This window comes from Sminthopsis crassicaudata, chromosome 4, assembly GCF_048593235.1.
Source record: "Sminthopsis crassicaudata isolate SCR6 chromosome 4, ASM4859323v1, whole genome shotgun sequence".
Lineage (NCBI taxonomy): Eukaryota > Metazoa > Chordata > Mammalia > Dasyuromorphia > Dasyuridae > Sminthopsis > Sminthopsis crassicaudata.
The window spans coordinates 224,435,530-224,459,709 of record NC_133620.1 but is presented as its reverse complement, the minus strand read 5'-3'; the positions used below and the strand labels follow the sequence as shown (position 1 = coordinate 224,459,709).

General features: G+C 36.2%; 1 protein-coding gene and 1 long non-coding RNA gene across 3 annotated transcripts in view; one reads left to right on the top strand and one right to left on the bottom strand.

Moving 5' to 3' along the window:
- The window catches only part of HTR1E (5-hydroxytryptamine receptor 1E), an 87,912-nt gene extending 67,835 nt beyond the window's left edge, over positions 1 to 20,077 (top strand). For both annotated transcript variants that reach the window (XM_074310346.1, XM_074310345.1), the window contains exon 3: positions 13,653 to 20,077. In XM_074310346.1, coding sequence (XP_074166447.1) covers positions 13,842 to 14,939 — 1,098 coding nt within the window. In that variant the 5' untranslated portion in view covers positions 13,653 to 13,841 and the 3' untranslated portion in view covers positions 14,940 to 20,077. The remainder of the gene's footprint in view (positions 1 to 13,652) is intronic.
- LOC141566178 (uncharacterized) overlaps positions 14,804 to 24,180 on the bottom strand; it is a 34,515-nt gene continuing 25,138 nt past the window's right edge. The window contains exons 2-3 of the long non-coding RNA XR_012489246.1: positions 21,308 to 21,372; positions 14,804 to 14,935 (exon numbers count right to left, since the gene is read on the bottom strand). This is a non-coding gene — a long non-coding RNA (uncharacterized LOC141566178). The remainder of the gene's footprint in view (positions 14,936 to 21,307; positions 21,373 to 24,180) is intronic.

Genomic DNA, 24,180 nt, shown 5'->3' with positions numbered 1-24,180 from the left:
TAATAGTACCTGGACCTAGATGTGAATACATATTTTTTTATCCACTGTGTTTTTGTTATAGATTATTAAAGTTATTAAAATTATTAAAAACATATTAAACTTAAAACATTTTGAATGGTCATAGCTCTCATGAATGAAACTTTATAATGTTTGAGTACCTAAAGGAATCAGCACATCATCATGAATAAACAGAAACACCTGAAGACCTCACCATAAGAAAGTCACCTTCCATTTGGACTTGCTAAAATTTCTCTATTTTAGCGATACACAAATGATGAGCACTCATCTCCCTGCTTGGCACTGTGTTAAATCTTGATTACTATTAATAATCACATCATTGAACAAGTTATCTTTGTCATGATTCTTTTGAGAGAATGAAGTATGCTCTTAATATATGCATAAGACTTCTTTTTGGAGGCTGCAATTTATTCAACTCTGGTAGATTTGTTTGATTTTGGTTTTTATAATTCACAAACAATAAGCACAATAACATCTTGTATCTTCTAGTAGAATTTCACATGTTTTTTATCTTTTATGTGACTGTTATGGCTACTTATGTGATTTTTAAGATGTGATTGGTAGAAAACTATTTACAGAAGTCTGTCCATATTGTTCTTGTATTTTCATCAACAATACCCTTTATACATCAATATATTGCTTTTTTTTAGTAATAACTTCATAAGGACAATATAGGCATTGCAACAGGTACTTATTGATGTAATGGAGTGAGGAAGAAAGTAAATTTCCTTTTGGAAGGAAGAGTAATATAGTCCTCCATATTTTCCCCATTATTTTGGTATCTTTTTCCCTAGGATTTTTTGGGGGATTGAGGAGGAGAATAGGTCCAATTTCATAAGTATAAATAAATCTCCACATAAATAGCTTATGTGGAAACTCATTAAGATGGCACAGCAGAGGCAGCTAGATGGATAGAACACTGTCCTTGAAATCAGGAGGACCTGAGTTCAAATCCAGCCTCAGACAGTTAACATTTACTAGCTGTGTGACATTGAGCAAGTCACAGAACCTCAATTTCCTCACCAGAAAAAAAAAAAAAAAAGATGGCACAATAGATAAAAATATGGATGTAGAATAAGGAAGATCTGAGTTCAAATTCTGCCTCAGTTGCTACTTATGTCATTTTTCTTTCTACTTCGTTTTTCATCTCTCTAGAAATGGAAGTAAAAATAATACCTATCTCCTAGGGTTTTGTGTAGATAAAATTAATATATAAAGGTAAACCAGCAGTTAGTGGCACAGTGGATAAACTGTGGGGCCTGAAGTCAGGAAGACTCATTTTTCCTGACTTCGAATCTGACTTCAGATAATTACTAGCTCTAATGATCCTGGGCAACTCACTTAACCTTGTTTGCCTCAGTTTCATTATTTGTAAAATGAATTAGAGAAGGGAACAGCAAACCCCTCCAGTATTTTTGCCAAGAAAATTACAAATGGACTCACAAAGAATGGGACCCAAGTGAAACAACTAACAAACTATTGTCACTTATTGGTGTATCTGTGATTCCTGAATGATATAATGGTGTCTTCTTTATTTTTCTTTTTTATATGAGAGATAGTAGATAGTGTAGTGTAACAGAAAACTTGCTGGATCTAGAATTGGAGAACTTCATTTCCAGGAGCAGATCTGCCACTGACCAGTTATCTCACCTTAGTCAAATTACTTAAATCAATGGGTCTGTTTCCTCATCTGTAAGAGAAGTAAATCACCTCTAAGGTCCCTTCCAAATCAATCTAATAAAAGTCCATGATTATTTTTTTTCAAAATAGCCCAGATGGGTCTTTTAATGGCCTTGCTAGCATGGAGACCGAGGAATGCAAGTGCATGTTTCACTAAGAATTAATACATACCATTCTCATTCATACACAATATGCCTGCAAAAGGCAAGCCAAGTTGGGTGAAACTGAAAAGTTCCATCTGAGCAAGATGGTGACTCAGCAAGCAGAATATATAGTTGTATGCTGTACTGTTGCTTCAAGGATACCTTATGCCCCTATTACTTTTAAAGCAGCCCAGAATGTAATAACGAAATTTTCTCTACATACCAGAGGCCAAAAGAAGAGGAAGAGGAGGAGGAGGAGGAGGAGGAAGAGGAGGAGGAGGAGGAGGAGGAGGAGGAGGAGGAGGAGGAGGAGGAGGAGGAGGAGGAGGAGGAGGAGGAGGAGGAGGAGGAGGAGAACAGGAACAAGTGGTAGTGGTGGTGGTGGTGGTAATAGTAATAGTAGTAGAAGTGGGGTGGTGGTGTTGATAGTGGGGATGGTGGTTAATAAAATATCATCTGGATTCAAAATTACCTGCCCTTCACAGAATTGCCTCCTCCAGAACATTTCTATTCAGAAGAAAGCAGAAAGACTCAAAGATGCCTGATTGCAAAAGTTGGAGTACAATAGCACTTTATAATTTCTGATTTCAAAATCAAGAAGCTCACCTAAGTAAGGCATGAAAAAAATCGATGATATCAGACCAGAGCATACCAAGACAGAATCAAAACATCAGGCTGACCTGGGGCAACCACCTGAATCAGAATGACCAGCAAGGCTTAACCACTTTAGATAGTGATTTGGAACAACATGTGATATAATACGCATTCCAAATACACAAACAAAGTGATTCCATTTAGGTTTTACAAAGGTGTTTAGGAAAAATAAGAGAACCAAAAGTCCCAAAGGCAAGAAAATATCTCAGAAATTTCACTGAGGACAAATTGCCCTGAATTTTTTCCTCAATATTATTGTACTTTTCCAAATATATGTAAAGATAGCCTTCAACATTCATTTTTGTAAAACTTTGTGGTACAATTTTTCTCACTCCTTCCCCTACTTTCCCCCTCCCCAAGACAGCAAGCAATCTAATATAGGTTAAATATGTGCAATTTCTTCTAATCATATTTCCATATTTGTCATGTTGTGTATTTGTCATATTGTGCAAAAAAATCAGAGCAAAAAGGGAAAAACTTGAGAAAAAAAAAACAAATAAAAAGGTGAAAATACTACTCTTTGATCCACATTCAGTCTCCATACTTTCTGAATATGAATGGCATTTTCCATTCTAAGTCTATTGGAATTACCTTGAAAAACTGAATTATTGAGAAGAGCCAAATCCATTACATTTGATCATTAATTTTGCTGTTACTTTGTACATTGTTCTTCTCATTTCACTCAGTATTAGTTCATATAAGTCTTTTCCAGCCTTTTCTGAAATAAAGCTGCTCATCATTTCTTATAGAACAATAATATTCCATTACCTTCATATACCATAACTTTTTCAGCCATTCTTTAATTGATGGGCATCCACTCAATTTCCAGTTCCTTGACAATACAAAAAGAGCTGCTTCAAACATTTTTGCACATTGGGGTCTTTCCCCCTTTTTTTATTATCTCTTTGGGATATAGCTCCAGTAGTGACACTGCTGGATTAAATGATATGCATAGCTTTATAGCCCTCTGGGCATAGTTCTAAACAGTTCTCCAGAATTGTTGGATGTTTCACAACTCCACCAATACTGTATAAGTATTCCAGTTTTCCCACATTCTCTCCAACATTTATGATTATTTTTTCTTGTCATTTTAGCCTATCTTAAAGGTGTGAAGTAGTACCTCAGAGTTGTCTTAATTTAATTGCATTGAATTTTATAATGTTTGTATTTATCCTTTTACTTTTAGACATGTCAAACTGCAAAAAGGAATTCCAAAATTCTACAATTCTGCAAATTTTTACAGTTCCATTCTTTCCTCCACTTATAGACCACACATTTTTAAAAATTTTCTTTATGCAAAATCTAAATTCAGCCTACAATCATATTTTCAGTAAGAGGACAAGGAAAACAGTAAGAACAAAAAGAGTAGTAATGAAAAAAAATCAGTATACATCAACTATTCTAGAGGCTATTCCCTATAGTGGTGCAGACTGCAATGCATACATCCACCATTTTTTAATCCAGATAACTCTTGACCATGTCCTGTTGTAATCCCCCAAAGGGGTCCAATCAATAAGATATGGACTTTCATCTAGGTATTTTGATATTTTTAAGTACCAATGCAACATGTGTGTTGTCCATCTGTTTATCCCTCATTTCCCCTAAATGACTCATCTCCCTTCCTAATTATAGATCATTTTGATGAACTATTTTTACATTGCTTTCTCAGACAGTTCATTACTGCCTTTTATTTACACCCACTATGCAACTCTCCATTGTCCTTTAGGTAACCAATAATATTGCTTCCGAGGAGGTTGTGGCATTTCCATGATTATTTCCATTGTTTTATTTTTTCCAATTTTCAAACATCCCTAATGATAATCTAGTTTAATTGGTCTCATGCCAAATGTTCTATAAACTTACTTTTTTTCTTCAACTGTTCTTGCTGCCTTATGAGATGATGCTGATCATCCTCTGAAATTTTACAAAAGAGTTTATATTTTAAACTAGTGTTGCTCTCAACTATCATACTTGCCAGTTGGCAAGAAGATCAAGTGTTTCCTAAGTGAGGTGGGAGTTGTTTTTTGGTTTTGGTTTTCCTGAGTAAAATATTTTTTTGGTCTTCTTATCATGATGATTGCTTAACTTGGGTTAAAATTCCAGAGGATATGATGATATTTTATGTCAATTCTATCTCTTTATCCATTCCCCATTGTTTTTACTTTGATGGTTTATTTAAATTGATCACAATAAAGATATATAAATTCTGCATCATGGCTTCTTTTCTTTTTTTACTTTTAGTTTACTGTTGATTTCCATCTTTGTTATATCAAATCAATGGACTTGATTTGATGATTCAGCCATAACTATATATTTAATCATTTCCTCTTAGTGATTCTCTCTCTGTGTGTCTCTGTCTCTGTCTCTCATAAGGTCCTCTGCTATTCATTATTTACAGTGCCTCCCTTTTATCTTCTTAAAATGTTATTGATATAAATGCGTCCTTTCATTTTTCAAACATGAATTTTATGTTCCAAAATAATTTTCCTCATCCTCCCATGTATCAACCTCTATATTGAAATCATACACATATTGACTTTTTCAAAAGAATTTTATCTAGTACTTCATAGAATTTCTCTAACTCCTTATTCTCTGCAACAGATATTGTTATATAAAATGACATTATCTGCATAGTGAACCTTTTGTTTGCAATCATTATGAGCACTTCAATAACAAGGTGACCAAACGTCCCATGTAATGATGCTTCTTGTTGTCTAGGACACTTGCTAAAACTAACAACACCCATTCCCTATTTTGCCTCTTCAAACTCCTCTATATGCACTCTTGATTCTTTTCTTTCCCATCTTCTCCAGTCAATTGTTTCCTCTACTACCCTCAGTCTCACTAATGTCCATTCTCTTCTTATTGCTGCTGTTTGCTGTCTGCAGACATGCCCATGTCTTCCTAGCCTTAAAAGTACTTCATTAGATCTTATTGTTCCTGATAGCTCTCATCCTGGATCTATTTTCCTTTCCATGGCCAGACATCTATAATCAGTTTCTCTACTTCCTCTTTTCTCACTTGATTCTAAACTCTATACAGTCTGACTTTTGACTTCATCATTCACCTGAAAATGCTTTCTCTAAAGTTACCAATAATATAATTGTCAAATCTAATCTTTTCTCAATGTTTATCCTTCTTGACTTCTTCTCTACTAACCCTCTAGCTAACATCAGTTGGTAATCTTATCAGCTTCTATGGATTTAATTATCATCTTTGTGCAGAGTATTATCAAATCTATTTATTCAGCCCCAACCTCTCTCAATTCCAAACTCACATTACCTTATTGTCCATTGGACATCTTCAGTACTGAAGGGAAAACATTATTGTGTACAAACCAGAGAATAAGATTCAAGCATGCTTTAGCAAAAGTTTTAGCTAGTGTGAGAAGGATAAGTATGATAAGAGATTGCCAGCAAAGGGACCTCACTGGCTATAGTAGAAGTCCAGATAAAAGGATAATGAAGGTCTGAAGTATGCTAATGGGAATGAGAATGGAAAGAAAGTGAAAGAGGCAGAATCAAGAGGAAGATATGAATGACATTGTGGATATGAGGTTTTAGAAAGAGTGACATAGGGAGGAACAAGGAAGAGAAGAAATCTGATCTAGTGGGTAGTTGAAAAATCTGGTTCCATTGTTTGAAACAAAAATTGGAATTGTAAAAATTAAATCAATAAATATATTTAGGTATCATCCATATTTATAATGTTATCTGAATCATTAGAGTCATAAATAGGAGTCCTTGTGAATGGGGCATATTTAGTTCTGGAGGAAATTATGTAAAACAGATAATCCTAGTGCAGTTGGATCAGGAAAGGGATAATCCAGCCAATGTCCCTTTAACACAGAAGATGTTTTCTGAACCTAGACTCTAGAAAAAGGAAGAAAGACATAGCAGAAAGGAAGGTAGGTTAGAAAAGGTGGAAGAGGTATGGGAGAATAATTAAGAAGAATAGAAGGATCAAGTGAGAAGATTTTTCAGGTAGAACTATAGCCATGTTTGTAAATAGCGGAGAATGAGCAGAAAGAGACTGAAAATAAGTGATGATAGGGAAGGGCACATAGTGGAGGTGATAAGTTAAAATAAAATAGCTTGTGCAGCACTGAAAATCAATGATAATGTTGCAAGCCAGATAGTAAGGAGTTAAAAAAAAGAGTAAGAGATGAGAAAGTGGAAGTAAGTATTGTATGTGGTCTAACTTGAGGGGTTTAGCTACTTTCATTCCCACCACACTACTGATGTCATTAGGATCTGCCCAATCCAATCCTTACCTTGCCTAATCTTTTCTAAGTATTTGACAAATGATGACCACTTCTTCCTTTATTCTCTCCGTAATCTTTGCTTCTATAATATCCTCTCTCTTTCTTGGTCCTCCTTGGTCCATTATCTCCTGCTGCCACATTGTAAGTTTGATCTAAAGACTTTATTCTCCATCCTCTTCCCACTCTTTCCACAGTATTCTCTTTGGCAATTTTATCTATTCCCAACAAAGATATTATCTATCTATGTGTATGGCTCCCAATTCTAATTTCAATTCCCTGTTGATCTTACTTTGATTTCAAGTCCTACAAATTCAAATGTCCATAGGATATGTCCATGCTGAGATACCATCAACACACCATACTCAGAATGTTCAACAATATCACTTTTTGAACCATAAAATCTGAGAATTATTTTTTCACTCTTTCCTCTCCTATATACATCTATATTTATAGTTGCCAATCCTCTTAATTTTCCATTTGCAATATCTCTTACATCTCTTCTTCCTTTCTAATTCCACTGTCACCATCCTAGTTCAAAAGACCTCATTACTCCTCTCTTTAGACTCACAAGTTATCTTGACATTCCCCAATTCAAATTTCTTATAGCTGGCAAAACAATTTTCCCAGTGATCAAGGGTTGATCACAATTACTCCCAAATTCAAAAACCTTCCACTTCTTATCATTACCAATTGAATAAAATAAATATTTCTTAACTTGAGATTTGAAATCCTCAAAAATCTAGTCCCATAAAAAATAAAATAAATTAAGTAAAAAATAAAACTCTAGTCCCATTTTATCTTTCCATTCTTATTTCAAGATAATCTCATTTAAGTATGCTAAACTAAAGACAAATTAGGCTACTAGATGTTCCCTAAAACTGTTCTATTCTCTCTTATCATACATTTGCACACCATGTTTGGTCCTCCATGTCTGCCGAGTGAAATCTTTTCCCCAGCAAGTTTCTCTGATAAAGATTTCATTTCTAAGATGTGTGTGTGTAACTGATTTAAATTTAAAAGAAAAAAGAATTGTAACCCAATGTACTCTCTGACCATTCCCAATGGTCAGAAAGTATGAACAACCAGTTTCAGAGGAAGAAATTTAAGCTATGTTCAGGCATATGAAAAAAAAATGCTTCAAATCACTAATAATTGGAGAAATGAAAAGTGTGTAAACTCTGAAGTTTTATCCATACCTGTTATATTGGCAAAACTAAGCCCCCAAAATGAAAATTACAAATACTAGAGAGACTTTGGGGAAATGAGTACATTAATGAACTATTGTGAAACTGTGAACTTATCTAGCCAACTTGAGAAGCAATTTGGAACTATTCCAAAAATTACTGAATCATAACTACTTTTTGACCCTCAGATAGCACTACTAGATATATAGTATAAGAAAATCAAAGAAAAAAGAAAAGGACTCATAGGAACACAAATATTTATAGAAGTTATTTTTGTGGTGGCAAAGAAATGGAAACCAATGGAATGCTGATTATTTGGGGAAGTCTGAATAAATTATGGTATATGCATGTGATGGAATACTATTGTGTTATAAAAAATGATAAAAGGGACAATTCTAGAGAAACCTGGGAAGACTTGTATCAAGTGATGCAGAGTGAAGTGAGCAAATCAGAATAATTTAAACAATAACAAAAGTATTATAAAGGCAATCAACTTTGAAAAATATAAGAACTCAGATCAAGGTAATGACGATCATGACTCCAAAGGACTCATAATGAAAGATTATAATGTTCCTTCAGTGCCTACCGTAGTAGTGTGTACACAGTAGATACTTAATATAGTTAATATATTTATTATTTAATTTCCACCAACCCTTAAGTATGTCAGGCCAGGTGCTAAATCTGCTATGAAATCGTTTAAGATTAATCCCATTTGCCAACATCTCATACCTTATACAAAGATAAAGTTGAAATAGGTTCATGATTTAGACAAAAGTGTGATACTATAAACAATTTAGAACAAGCAATAGTCTTCTTCTTAGATCTATGGAGAAAGGAGGAATGTATGGCTAAAGAACTAGAGAACATCATGAAAAGCAAAATGGATAATTTTGATAACATTAAATTAAAAAGAGTTTGTACCAACAAAAGTAAATACAAAAGGCACTAAAAGAAAGATCGCTTCAGCTGGGTCTCCTTTACACTTGAAAGCATATTTTAATATTTTTATTATACAACAACTTTGATTTTTTTCTATGTGACCATGTACGAAGTCATTCCAGTTCTGTAGCCTTGGTTAACATATCTAAAAAATGAAGAAAAGAGACCAAATAATCTCTAAGGTACCTTCTCACTACACATTTAAAACATTCCATGATAAAAAATAGCTAGGGACTATTCTTTTGGGTAAAATACATATTATTTTTAATATGAAGTCTTTAAACCACATTTGAACCTTTATAGCAAATATTCAGTTCCAAAGGTATATTAGTATCATAGGAGAATTATACAATGAATCTAATTATTCTTGACATTTTACATAGCCTATTGTCCCTTTCTTTGGGGAGAAAGAAAAAAAAAAAAGAAAAGCACATTCTTTATTTTGAGGTTTATGATAAATTGTTCTCAGGCAATTCATTAAATGTGAAAAAAAGAAAAAGCACTTCTAAACCTATAAAAAGCTACCCTTTCAAAAAAAAAGTTCACTGAGAAATGGATATTTATATTACCAGCACTTTCATGAAGCAAGGCTGAAACCATGACTGTATTGATCAGCCAATCAGCAACAATTATTGAATACTTTTGCAGGAAAAAAAAGAGAACATTAAGTTCATCTGGGCTCCTCTGATCACAAAGATTTCATCCTGTAATCTTTGTTCACAAGGAACTTACATTTAAAGGACAAAGTGATACTGTCCAACACAAAGTATTATTTGTGTTTTTATATATTATTCCAGTCAATAAACACTTATGCCAGAAACTGTGCTAAACACAGGAAATACAAAGAAAAGTAAAAATCAGTATGTGCCTTCAAAGAATTCACAATTTAATGGGGGAAAACAGCACATAAAATGAAGCTGGAATGGATAAGATGAGGTTACCTGGTGTGAGAACATAATGATGAAGTTCAGAGGAATGTAGCTATGGGTGCCTTCCTTAAATGAAAGATAGAAAGAGTTCTCCATTGTCCACTGTCTACTCAATCCAGTAAGAAGGAAAGAGGAGCTCCAAGGAAAGGAGGTTGTACAAGTGATGAGATCTTGTAGAATGATAAGATTCCCAGATTGCCATCATTTCCAAGAGTGCATCAGTTAAGGATGCTATTTTAAAAGTTAAAAATGCTTGATAAACATAGCCAATTACAGCTATACTGAGATTAAAATACACTTTTATGATATAATAGCTATAATGAATGGATTGGTTGGTACCAAATTGGATTAATCTTTTTATATTTTCTAAATACATATAAAGATAGTTTTAAATATTCACCTCTGCAAAACCTTGTGTTCCAAATTTTTCTCCCTCTTCCCCCCTTTAACCTCCCCAAGACAGCAAACAATCCAATATAAGTTAAACATGTGCAAGTCTTCTAAATATTTCCATATTTTCCATGCTGTGCAAGAAAATTCAGATCAAAAGTGAAAAAAATGCAACAAAGGGAAAAAACAAGCAAATAAACAATAACAACAAAGAAAGTGAAAAACTATGCTTTAATTCACATTTAGTCTCCATGGTTCTCTCTTTGAATGTGGATGATACTTTCCATCATGTCTATTGGAATTGCCTTGATCATCTCATTGTTAAAAAGAGCCAAGTCCATCAAAGTTGATAATCACATAATCATATGGTTATTGTGTACAGTGTTCTCTTGGTTCTGCTCACTTTTCACCATCAATTCATCTAGGTCTTTCCAGACTTTTTGAAATCAGCCTCTCATTGTTTCTAACAATATTAAAATTACATTATATCTCCAACAGATGGGCATCCAATCAATTAATTTCCAGTTCCTTGCCACTACATAAAGAACTGTTAAAATCATATTTGTGTGTAGTGGTCCTTTTCTCTTTATGAACTCTTTAGGATATAGATCCAATAGTGCCCTTTGGGCATAGTTCCAAATTGATCTCCAGAATGGTTGGATTATTTCACAATTCTACTAACAATTAATATATTGTCTAGTTCCCACACCCCCTCCAACATATATCATTATCTTTTCCTGTCATCTTAGCCAATTTGAAAGGCATGAAGTAGTACCTCAGAGTGTATTAATTTTCATTTCTTTAATCAATAGTGATTTAGAACATTTTTCATATGACTAGAAATGGTTTTAATTTCTTCATCTGAAAATTGTCTATTCATATCTTTAACCATTTTTCAATTGGGAAATGGCTTACATTCTTATAAATTTAAGGCAATTCTCTCTATATTTTTTAAATGAAACCTTTATCAGAAACACTGGCTATAAATTTTGTTTCCAGTTTTCTACTTCCCTTCTAATCTTGGCAATCATGCCTCCAAAGAACTCATAATGAAAGATTCTACTCATTTCCCTGACTAAGAGATGATGTATTCAGAGAACATATATTGAGATGAATAAGATGAATATTTTTTGAATATAGCCAATGTAAGAATTTGATTTATTTGACTATTTGTTAAAAAGGAGTTTATTCCCTTTTCTTTTTCAGTGGTTAATGGAAAATATTAGGAAGAAAAAGCAAATTTTCACTAGTTTTTTTAATTGAATAAAAATAAAGAAATCCTATCCTTTCTTAAAGTTATAATCCAGTGTCACCTATGCCAAAAGGCCTCCAATATTCCTCATACCTGGAAATGATCTATTCCTTTTCATATTTCTTGTGCAATTTAGATAAAAGTTATGAGTATCTTATTCCCTGTATTGGAGCATAACCTGCTTGAGGGCAGGAGATCTCATCATTAGTTCTTAGAACATAATAGGTGCTTAGCAAATGCTAATGGAATTAAATTAATCAAATTTAATGTGCTAAATTGTTGATTCAAGTAAAACTATAAACTCTAAAGCCTTAATGTCTTATTTGGTAATGATCTAAGAATTTTACTTGAAAGAATCAATATTCATTTAGGAGGAAACTTTCCTTTACCAACGCAAATAGGTACTTTCTTTGTAACTTCTAATCTTTAAGAGTTGTCTAGAATCTAGATTACTGAGAAGTTGTGCAGTATAGCATAAGAAATGTGAGTCACAGGGCAACTAGATGGTTCAGTGAATAGAGTACCAGCCCTGAAGTCAGGAGGACCTGAGTTCAAATTTGATCTCAGACACTTAACACTTCCTAGCTATGGGACCTTGGACAAGTCATTTAACTCCAATTGCCTAATAAAAATAAAAATGTGTGTGTGTATCTGTGTGTGTGTGTGTGTGTGTGTATACACATTTATATGTCAGAAATAAGGCTTAATGCAGAGAGAGGACTATGGGGACTGAATGTGAATCACAACATAGTATTTTCACCTTTTTTGTTATTGTTTGCTTGCTTGTTTTTTTCTCTCATTTTTTTTCTTTTTTTCTGATTTTTCCTTGTGGAGTATGATAAATGTGGAAATATGTTTAAAAGAATTGCATATGTTTAACCTATATTAAATTACTTGCTATCTAGAAGAGAAGAGGTGGGGAGGGAGGAGAATAATATGGAACACAAAGTTTTGCATAGGTGAATGTTGAAAACTATCTTTGCATGTATTTTAAAAAATAAAAAGCTATTCTAAAAATTAGGACTTAAACCTAGATGTTTTGGGACAAGCCTGATTCAGTTCAGTGCAGAGCCTGTCTCCCCACCTTATCTCCACACTGAAATATATATAATTAGCAGGATGCAGTGATATGTGAAGCAATAATATATCTACCATGTGTGAAGGGCCCTTACTCCACATGGATAGATTCTTTTTTTTTTTTTGTTACATGACAAATAAGTTAAATAAATAAGTTAAAATAAATAAATTAAAACTAAAACCCAGGGGAGAGAATGGGGGAAGGGGGAGGAATTGGAACACAAGATTTTTCAAGGGTCAATGTTGAAAATCATCCTTGCATATGATTTGAAAATAAAAAACTTCAATAAAAAATAAAACAAAAACCTACACATTCCAATGTCAGACTTTAGTAAAATAATCTTATAATCTCTTGTTCACATGATTCTTGGTGCTATAAATTCTTTAGGTAGGTCACAGGAGAAATGCTATCACCCTTGAGATGAGGAAGAGCCTGCTTTTCTGCCTGAGCCATAAGAGTTAGAAAAATTTTCTCTCTTTTTCTTTTTCTTTTTCTGTTTCTTGGAGAACATGCTCAGTCATTGCCTAGCATGGAAACAACAAGTGATCCCTAGAAACTATTCTGTATTTTCCAAGCCTTTATAGTGGAAACCTCTCCCGTGTCAGTTCCTGTTATATTGTAGCCCATTCAGTCTTTAGGCATGTGGTGTGAAAAAAAAAGTCACTCTGCATGATAATGTCTCAGAAATTGTGATTTCCCAAACCAGTGGTTTAAGTTTGTAAATAGCCTTTGTGCTAATTATACGGTGCACACTTTAAAAAAAGAAAAAGAAACTAGCTGTTCTTCATTCCACTAAGGCTAAAAATGTAAAAATAAAGATGAATTCTTCAGGCAGCTAGATAGCACAGTGGACAGAGCACCAGCCCTAAAATCAGAAGGACCTGAGTTCAAAACTAACCTGAGACACATAACATTTCCTAGCTGTGTGACAGCTGCGCAAGTCACTTAACCCTAATTGCTTCAGGAAAAAAAAAAAAATTCTCTCCATAGAAAGGAAAAAGGGAATATTACTTTAAACGAGCTGGTTATAATTACACAGAAAATATTATAAAGCAATTATTTTTATTCACAAATTGACATCATTAATTGAGCCAAAAAATTTCTATTTTGTTTTTCCCCAGGAAACCTGCCTTCAGGAAAAACTTTGGATTCCATTCTCATAACCAGTGAAAATGGCATTTAAAGGAAAACATGGGAAGAATACTTAGGACCTCTTTATGGCTCAGCTGTGTTGAAGTCTGAATGATCAACTAGAAGAGAGAACTTCCAAATTTTCTGTAGTAGCTCCTAGGAGAAGAAAGATTACAAAAATGAATTTCACAAACTGTACAACAGAAGCCAGCGTGGCTATTAAATCTAAATCAATAACAGAGAAGATGCTCATTTCTATGACTTTGGTGATAATCACTGCCATGACTACACTCCTGAACTCGGCTGTAATTATTGCAATCTGCACCACCAAGAAGCTCCATCAGCCCGCAAACTACCTAATCTGTTCTCTGGCTGTGACAGACCTCCTGGTTGCCATTCTCGTCATGCCCTTGAGCATCACCTACATTGTCATGGACACCTGGACCTTGGGTTACTTTATCTGTGAGGTTTGGCTGAGCGTAGACATGACTTGCTGCACCTGTTCAATCCTCCACCTGTGTGTGATTGCCTTGGATAGGTACTGGGCGATCACCAATGCTATCGAATATGCCAGGAAAAGAACAGCCAAGAGAGCTGGGATGATGATACTCACTGTGTGGACCATCTCCGTTTTCATTTCCATGCCCCCGTTGTTCTGGAGAAGCCATCGACTTCTCAGCCCCCCACCCAGCCAGTGCACCATCCAGCACGACCACGTGATCTACACCATTTACTCCACCCTGGGGGCTTTTTACATCCCCTTGACTTTGATCCTTATTCTCTATTACCGGATCTACCACGCGGCCAAAAGTCTTTACCAGAAGCGCGGCTCCAGCCGCCATCTGAGCAACAGGAGCACCGACAGTCAGAACTCTTTTGCAAGCTGCAAGCTGACCCAGACCTTCTGTGTATCTGACTTCTCCACTTCTGATCCGACGACAGAATTTGACAAAATCAACATCTCAGTCAGGATACCTCCCGTCGACAATGACCTGGATCAAACAGGAGACCGCCAACAGATCTCCAGCACCAGGGAACGGAAGGCGGCTCGCATTCTGGGACTGATCCTGGGGGCATTCATTTTGTCCTGGCTGCCATTTTTCATCAAGGAGCTCATTGTAGGCTTGAGTATTTATACTGTGTCCTCTGAAGTGGCCGACTTTTTGACGTGGCTTGGTTATGTGAACTCTCTCATCAACCCTTTACTTTACACGAGTTTTAATGAGGATTTTAAACTGGCCTTTAAAAGGCTTGTCCGGTGCCGGGAACATTCCTAGAAAGGTAGAAAATAAAGGGTCTTTAGACAGCCCTGTAAAATGCACAACAGGCATTAAGCTGGTGGACTCTTAAAGATAGTTGGTAGATTGTGGGAATAAGGAAAGGTGTGCAACATGGTCCTTTGCTCTCCCTTTTAGTGGTCCTGACATTCAGTAAGATGTTTTCTACCTCCAGTGTTATGTAAGATGTGTAATTCAAGTCAGATTTATGACACAAAAATAGAAACATTAACAGAAGTAATGAAAAATATTGCATTATTTATTTTAGCAGTCCCAGTTACTCTTGTAATCAGTAAATGAGAAAATTCCTTTTGTTCATAGGAATTTTTTTTGGTGGATTCTTTTGTCTGTTTATGGCTAAACTAATGTCTATTTGCCTTTAAGTGGCATAAAACTTGACCTTGTATATTTGTGTGCATACAGATCCAAGCAGAAACTGTATGGTTGTACATAAAGAATAGAGAGCAATCACTGTCCTGTTAACCCCCTGCTTGCATCCCTGTGCTGAAAGCACTCATCATGGCACGACTACATAGCACATCTACTGCAGAATCAAGAATCCTTATTTCCCATGGTCCACAAAAAAATAAACCAGCTCAAGTTTCAAAAAGAACCCAGAATGATCTGGGGATCTTGTGTAAGTTGTTTATTGTGAGTATAATATATAAACAAGTGAGAAACAAGGAAAAAAATGTCTTCCATTTGATACATTTGCTTCTGGAGATGTTTCTGTTGCTGGGGCTTAAAGGTGAGAGGTAAGATTTCTAGCTGCGAAGGACAGATCTCAGAGATCTAGACTGACTCCCCCAATGTGTGAATGAGGAAAGAGGGGTTCAGAAAATTTAACTGATTTACTAAAGGTCACAGAGCAAATGTATGCCAGGGGCCCATTGGTGCAATTAGGAGACTTCCCAGAAGAAATAGAGAAGCCAATCAATACTGAATGCAATAGATTCTTTAATTTGGCACATTTTTTTTTTTAAATAGCAAAAAAAAATGTAAAAAGAAAAAGAAACAACTTAACTAGAGACACCCAAAGGAGCATGGAAGGGGAGGAAAGAATACCATGGACAGGGATACTAAGTTCTTATTTAAACCCCAAATTAGGAAACAGCCAGTAACTCCAAAGCTAAAAGTGAACCAGCACTAAACTAAGGCAGTATTTAAAACCTGTAAAGTGGTGGGAAGAACAGGACAGATATATAACCAGAGAAGTCACCAGGCTAAAGCAAAAGAAGGGGGTTTCTAAGGCCTTTGTGAAAATGTCTGTCCATGTCTTGGTATATTGTTACTCTTAGTTCTCACCTGGAGCTCCAGGAAGCTGTTTAAGGCCAGGTGTTGTAAAGGTCCTGCTTATGGATGTCTGATTAGTTTTCTACCTTTGATGAGATTGACAGGGTAGCCACAATTAGCTGCAAGTTTCTAACTGGGAAGTGTGTGGTAAAGGTAATTTAAGATATGAAAACGAGATTCAGAAAGAGTCAGAGCATTTGTGATATAGACAGGAGGAGAATATTTAAAGGTGGCAAAAGCCAGACACTGCAAGGCCCTTGAAACTTTTTCTGAATAGTCTGAAAGAGACAGTATCAAATATTCCCATAACTAGATCATATCCTAAGAACATTAAAATTTCTAATCATATTGAAAGATAAGCATTATAGTTCTGCATAGAGAAAAATCCTAAAAATACACGCAAGTTTATATACATATAAATATGCACATACACCCACACAAATATACAGAAACACAATATTACACGTTCATTTAAAGGATAATTATAATCTGTTGTGAAATGTTACCTGTAGAATTAATAGTGGTTCAATCATTTTAACACAGAGAAATTACAAAAACAGGAAAATTTGGGCTCCCACTTAGGATAGTGGATCAAGAAGGGATTTGAACAAGATGGCCTCTGGAATCCTTTCCTATACTAGAATCCTGCAATTTTAAGAAAATTAAACATGGAAAAAGTTCTTTCCTGGAATTATTTTTGCATCAGTAGAGAGATCATTACATAGTAAAGTGAGGGGCACAGTAAAGTTAGCTACCAAAAGCCAGTATCTAGCCCACCTCAGACGTGAGTGGAACATTTGTCTTTTTAGAGCCTTAGTTCCCTCATCTGTAAAATGGGAATGATAATGATTTTGCTATGTAACTCACAGTTTTTGTGACCCAGGAGATTTTGCAAAAACTCACAGGTCTGTACAGAGTGTCCTAAAAGTCTTAGTGAAGTTTGGGAGCTATCCCGTTATCTGTGTAAATCATTATCACTATAATGTAGCCCAGAACCTAGAAATAAAAAGTAACCATAAAATCGTATTCTGTCTTAAGCAGGACAATGGAAGCCCTGGAGTCACTGCTTCAGTGTCTACAAATGGCTTCACATCTTGCTAACTTCCAGTAGAATGACAGGAAAGAACCAGGAGTAGGGACAACATCACGGATGTTTATCCTGACTCTGTGTTCCTGGGGGAAGAAGATAACCTTGTATAAATCATATGATCACAGTTTAGAGCTGGATGGACCCTTGGAGTTTAAATCCTATTTTATAGATGAAGAAACAACCCCAAAGAGATTTAAATGATTTACCAAGATCACACAAATAGCAAATATAAATAACCTAGGTGCCCTGACTGCAACTCCATAGTTCTCTTTATTACACCTCCATAATTAAGGGGGCATTTAGGTGACTGGCTCAGTGGAGAGTGCTCAGGCCCTAGAGTCAGGAGGACCTAAGTTCAAATCTCTAACACTTACTAGCTGTGTGACCCTGGACAAGTCAATTAACTCTGCCTCAGTTTCCTGAACTGTCAAATGAGCTAGAAAAGGAAATGTTAAATCACTCCAGAATCTTTGCCAAGAAAACTTTTCTGACCAGCTTCTGAAGGGTGATCACAAGTATGAAAGTTTGGTCCTAGGTTCTTCTAGCTAAGTGTATCTGAATCAGCACCCAGATAAGAATAATAGGTGATAATATCTAACATTTCTATACTGCTTACTTTTTGCCAGAAAGTGTGCTGAGAGCTTTAAAATAATTTTTTTCATTTGATTCTCACAACAACCCTGGGAAGTGCAACTATTATTCCCATTTTATAGATGAGAAAACGGAGACAAATAGAGGCTTAAGTGATATGCTCAGGATCATACAATTAGTGTCTGAGGAGGGATTTGAATTCTGGGCCCAGCACTGTAGCTACTGTGCCAACCAGATGAAATACCTAGAAGAAAGCTCTCTAATGAGAATACCAGTGAATTGTAAAAATTGGGGCTGATGCCAAACATGTTAATCTATTACTGAATGAATGTTGAAGAGCTTGTTCGGCTCATTATTGATGCCAAAGTTGATCCCCATGCAGTCCAATTAATTTTTCTTTCATGGTCAAAACTATACCTAATTAAGAAATTAATCTCTGAAGAATCCTCCATAGCATTATAGGATTTAGGGAGGAAAGTGACTTAGAGGTAATTTAATCCAACCCACTCATTTTTACAAATGAGCAATTAGAGGTCCAAAAAGATTCCATGACTTAACCTAATATCAAACAGATAGTAATTAAAATCTAAATTAGAATCCAACTCCCTTCATCCCAAATCCAGTGTTCTTTCCCCCTTGCCACACTGCTCTAATTACTAAGAAGTTTTTTATTTCCTCACAAATCTGGGTACTTGTTCAAAGAAGGAGCTAAAAGAGCTAGTGCAATACTATTGATGAAGCAATATCTCCTAAGAACAAGGTGATATACTCTGGGTCAATATCACCTTCTTGTACATCATCTTCCTACATAAAGGTGGCTTTCATGTGACTGGCAACAGGATAGTCAACCAGGAAATTGGCTAACCAAGAGAGATCTAGGAAATGCTAATGGTCTGAATTACAGGATTTTATAATATTTTTTGTGTCATGAACCCATTTGGCAAGCTAATGAAGCCTATGGACCTCTCCTCAAAATAATATTTGCTGCCTACCTTCGTAATTAAAGGATACCCAAAATTTCATTAGTAAAAATAAAAATGTAATTTTTCCCAGCCAAGTTCATGGATTCCCTGAAATCTTTCCAGGAATCTATGTATCATGAGTTAACAAACCTTAGTCTAAAAGATAAGAGATCAAATCCAGACAGTTTCAGATAAAACAGCGAAGAACAGTCAGAAATAAGCCAAAGTAAATATTCAGAGAATTAGCAAATCAACCTAAATTGCTTTATAGAACTGGCCTAAATGCAGAACTCAGGGGAGAAGTTAGGAACATTCTGCCATTTGAAACTACCTGCTGTTCAGCTAAGTAGTGGGATCCACTACTTAGAATACTGAGCAAAACAGACAGAAATATGAAGGATTTAGTATTTGTGCAGCCATTCATACTTACTACCTCTCATTTCCCAGTAAAAGAATGTCAAGTTGTCATAGCAAGATGCATCCCCTAGATATATTGATTATGGATTATGGGCTGGTTGTTGAATGAGTGAAGTAAGAACCTGAATGTATTTGTGACAAAACTGAGTGGAGTTTGAGTGCTTAGTTAATGTCATTGTTTACATAAAAAAGAATGCTTAGTGTAAATATGTGAAGAAAAGTGACTAGATGTGAGATACAAGGCCAGAAAGGAACCCTGGAGCTTGGGAGACCCCAGAATTGGGAGAGGATAGCTTGGTTGTGAAAATGCAGAAAGAAAAGGCTGGTGAACATTGGCTTGCTCCACTAGTGCTTGAGCCCTGCGGTGGTCTGCAACTTTAGCTTCTCATGCTCTATTACACAATACTATCAGCATTTAGAGAGCAATGCCTGGCACAGTTCTGAGCCCCTAGGAATCTCCACATGAAAGGAAAGTTAATGAATCCCTAGTAGTCTGGGGGTGAGACCATATATGGAAGTCCATATCCCCTGCTCCTGCTTGTAGCTGGCACAGACATTGTAGGATTATATCATAACTTCACAGTAAATATTTTAGAGAAATGATTGAAGTCAAGGTCACATCTTCATGTATATTCTTCATATGTGTACTAAGGGGCTTGCTAGGTTGATGCTTATTTAGACCAATGGTGCTGCTAACTATTGTCAACATTGTGCATGTCTCCAAACTGCTCTATTGATCTGTTCTTTCCCTACCTGAGAATTTTTATCTCATTAAAAAAAAAATAAAGGAATAATCATTACCTACTGCTTTTGAGATTTATCATTGCCAATGGTGATTACCCACTTTTATGGTTTCCTGGTGGTCATACCTCAAGAAAAAAATAGATTTTCTAAATAACATTAGCAGGGGCAGCTAGGTGGCGCAGTGGATAGAGCACCAGCCTTGAATTCCAGAGGATCCGAGTTCAAATTTGCTCTCAGACACTTAATACTGCCTAGCTGTGTGACCCTGGGCAAGTCACTTAACCCCAGCCTCAGAATAGATAGATAGATAGATAGATAGATAGATAGATAGATAGATAAATGAATAAATAGATAGATAGATAGATAAATGAATAAATAGATAGATAGATAGATAAATGAATAAATAGATAGATAAGTAGATAGATGGATAGATAGATAAATGAATAAATAAATAAATAAATAGACAAATAAATAAATGAATAAATAAATGGATGGATGATAGATAGATAGATAAATGAATGAATAAATAAATAAATACATAAATAAATAACATTAGCAAAAGGGTTGGGATTTTCTCCCTAGACAGAGAATAGAAATCTGTTATAATATGGCTTTTTGCATGGAATCTTATCCTCCATCCTCCTGCCTAAAACAGAACTATATCCAACAAAACTGAATATGCCACAGTCAGCCTATGAGGATGTTTGGTCCTTGTATTCCATCTAGCATTAATATTATAAAATGAAGTCACGATGGAAAACTCAAAGGATCAAATTAAAGCTTAGAAATGAAAGAAACCTCAAAGACCTTTTACCAATGATGAATCTGAGAACTAAGGTGACTTGCTCAAGATCACTCAAGTAGTGGACATCAGAAGAAGGAGTTTCTTCTGATTCCAAGTCAACACATTTTCCACTTTCTGTAGTTCAGAAGAAGCAATTTATTTTATATGCATTTTTGTGTACAACTCTGTGCTAGACAAGCAGAATAACTGAGCTTTTAATTAGCTGCCCTAGTTTCACACTGTAAAATAAAGAGATTGAACTAGATAACTTCTAAGATTCCTTCTAACTCCAAATTCAGGATCCTACAATGGGAAAAAATAATAAGGGGCTTGGAGTCTAAATGGAGTCTAATAGGAGAGGCAAATAATTAGTACTGAGCAGGACCACTTGTGATAGGACCACTAAGAGGTGTAATGGATAGAGCACTGGGGTTTGGAATCAGGAAGACTCATCTTCATGAGTTCAAAGCTGACTTCAGATACTTACCAGGTTTGTGACTCTAAACAAATCACTTAATCTTGTTGCCTCAGTTTTCTCTGCTGTAAAATGAGCTGGAAAAAGAAATGACAAATCACTTTAGTATCTTTGCCAAGAAAACCCCAAGGAGAATCATGAAGAGTTGGACATGACTGAAACTATCAAACAACAGTAACACAAAAGTGTGAAATAAAACTGGAGTTTTAAATGCTAGACTGAGGCATTTATATTTTATTTACTAGACAATAGGAAATCCAACAGGATAAATTTAGACAAAGAATTCTTCAATCTGTCTCCTGTTCATCATCCCATTTTTCCCCATTGGGTGGAAATGATTCTTCCTTGAAAGTAGTTTTTCCCCCCCAAAAAAAGAAAAAAAGAAAGTAGTTTTTCCCATCCCACTGGTAGAGTGTTGAAGAATAGTCTCCTCTTCTCTCCTGCCAATTCAAGTCATAGATTTTGAACAGGAAGGGAGCTTATGAGGACAACTCATCAGACCAGCTCCTTCTTTTTACAGATCCATATGTGAAGAGAAGGAATTTGTCCAAAGCCATATACACACAATTTCAAAGACACACAAAGTGTCAAAGTCTGATCTTGTTGACTCCTAGTCCAATATTCTCTCTGGAACACCTTGTGCTGCCTCTTCAAGAATTTTTTTATACAATTTACCTCTTATGTACAAGTCACTCCTACTTGATGCAGGGTTGAATAAAATATTGTCTCTGCCACCTTTCTAGAGCCATGCAACAGATGAGCTTGTAGGGGTCTTAACAGAGAGAAAGGAAAGGTGGTATAACAGAGGAAGGGAGGGAGGGAGGAAGACAGTGAGGGAAGGATGGAGGGAGGAAGGGAGGAAGAGAAAGAGGGAGGGAGGGAAGAAGGGAGAGAGGGAGGGAGGAAGGGAAGGAGGAAGGAAGGGAAGGAAAGAGGAAGGGAAAAAGGAAGAGAGGGAAGGAGGAGGAGAGGAAGAGAGAGAGGGAGGGAGGGAGGAAGGAAGAGACAGAGGGAGGGAGGAAGGAAGAAAGAGAGAGAGGGAGGGAGGAAGGGAGAAAGAGAAAGAGGGAGGGAGGGAAGAAGGGAGAGAGGGAAGAAGGGAGGGAGGGAGGGAGAAAGAGAAAGGGAGAGAGGGAGGAAGGGAGGGGAAAAGGAAGGGAAGAAGGAAGGGAAAAAGGAAGAGAGGGAAGGAGGAAGAGAGGAAGAGAGAGAGGGAGGGAGGAAGGGAGGAAGAGAGAGGGAGGGAGGAAGGGAGAAAGAGAAAGAGGGAGGGAGGGAAGAAGGGAGAGAGGGAAGAAGGGAGGGAAGGAAGAAGGGAGAAAGGGGAAGAAGGGAGGGAGAAAGAGAAAGGGAGAGAGGGAGGAAGGGAGGGAAAAAGGAAGGGAAGAAGGAAGGGAAGGAGGGAGGAAGGGAAAAAGAAAGGGAGGGAGGGAGGAAGGAAAGAAGGGAGGGAAGAAGGAAGGGAAGGAGGAAGGAAGGGAGAAGGGGAGAGAGGGAGGGAGGGAGGGAGAAATACAGATATAGGGCTCACTACCAGAAGACAGAATAATTGAGAATTGTTAAAAGTATTAACTGAACAGGAAAGACTACTTAAGGAGTGTGTGTGTGTGTGTGTGTGTGTGTGTGTGTGTGTGTGTGTGTGTGTGTGACAGAGGGACAAAGAAAGACAGAGACAGAAAGAAGACAGAGGCAGAGCCCACTAGGGCAGAATCATTCATTCTTCCAGTATGGAATTTGGAAATACAAGCAACCATCCCCCCTCCCACACAGAAGTATGGAATGCTTTAGGGAGTGAATAATAAGCTGCTTGATTTGATGAACCCAAAGAATCAATAAGACCAATTTACTTAAAAGAGAGGGGGGAGATATTTAATGAAGAATAGGAAGTACATGGACTTTGAAGGAAACTTTTCTAGCTCAATCTTAAAACTGAAATCCATGAAAAACTCAAATCCCAGCTTTCCTATTTATGGCTGTCTCACCTTGGCATATGACTTGAATTCTCTGAACCCTAATATCTTTATGCATAAAGCTGAGAGGACTAGACTAGATAAATTCTGAGGCTCCTTGAAATTTTAAAGCTTTTAACACTATGAGTCTATAAATTGAAAAAAAAAAGCATAATTCTTAACAGAAAGTATGTTGTGAGGCTCAAATGAGATAATGTATGCAAAAGTACTTTGCAAATCTTAAAAGAACTATATTAATATCAGTTATTATTATTATTAGCCTACAGTCACCAGGCCTCCTATTTGCTCCTGATTTCATTCTCTGAGTCTTCTACTGAGCTTCTGCTAATCTCAAGCTATGTTTATATCACAGTACAGGGGTGTGCTGGTAAATGTCTACCAACCAGACTGGTGGGGGAAGGTGAATACAATAGTCCTAGAAAATTTCCTGACTGCCATATAACAATCTGTTGGTCAATGATAAAAGCCTTTCTGAGATAAATGGCGAGGTACCAGATTACTCCTCAGCTCTACATCTGGGTCACAAAATTAGCATGTCAGTGACATGAAGAACCAGATCTCCCTGTCTTTTTCTATAAATTTGTCGTCTTGCTTCTGATTCTTTGCTAAATCCTTTTGGAACTTAGCTTGCTTCAATTGGTGTCGCCCCTCAACTTGGAGATGGGTTCAAGCCTGCAAATTCTTTTGAGACACTCCAACACTGGTCTGCGACTCCAACCTTTTGAGGTCTCCTTTTGAACCTCAACATTTTGACTTGCCTTAACATCAATCAATCATTTAATAAGTGCTTTCTATTGAAATGGACTGACACGAGACAGACAGCTCTGACCAGATTGTTCAATTTAAAGCATCATTTATTAGCCGGCCTGCAACTGAGCCCACTAGACAGACTAGTAGAGATCAGCCCCGAACCTT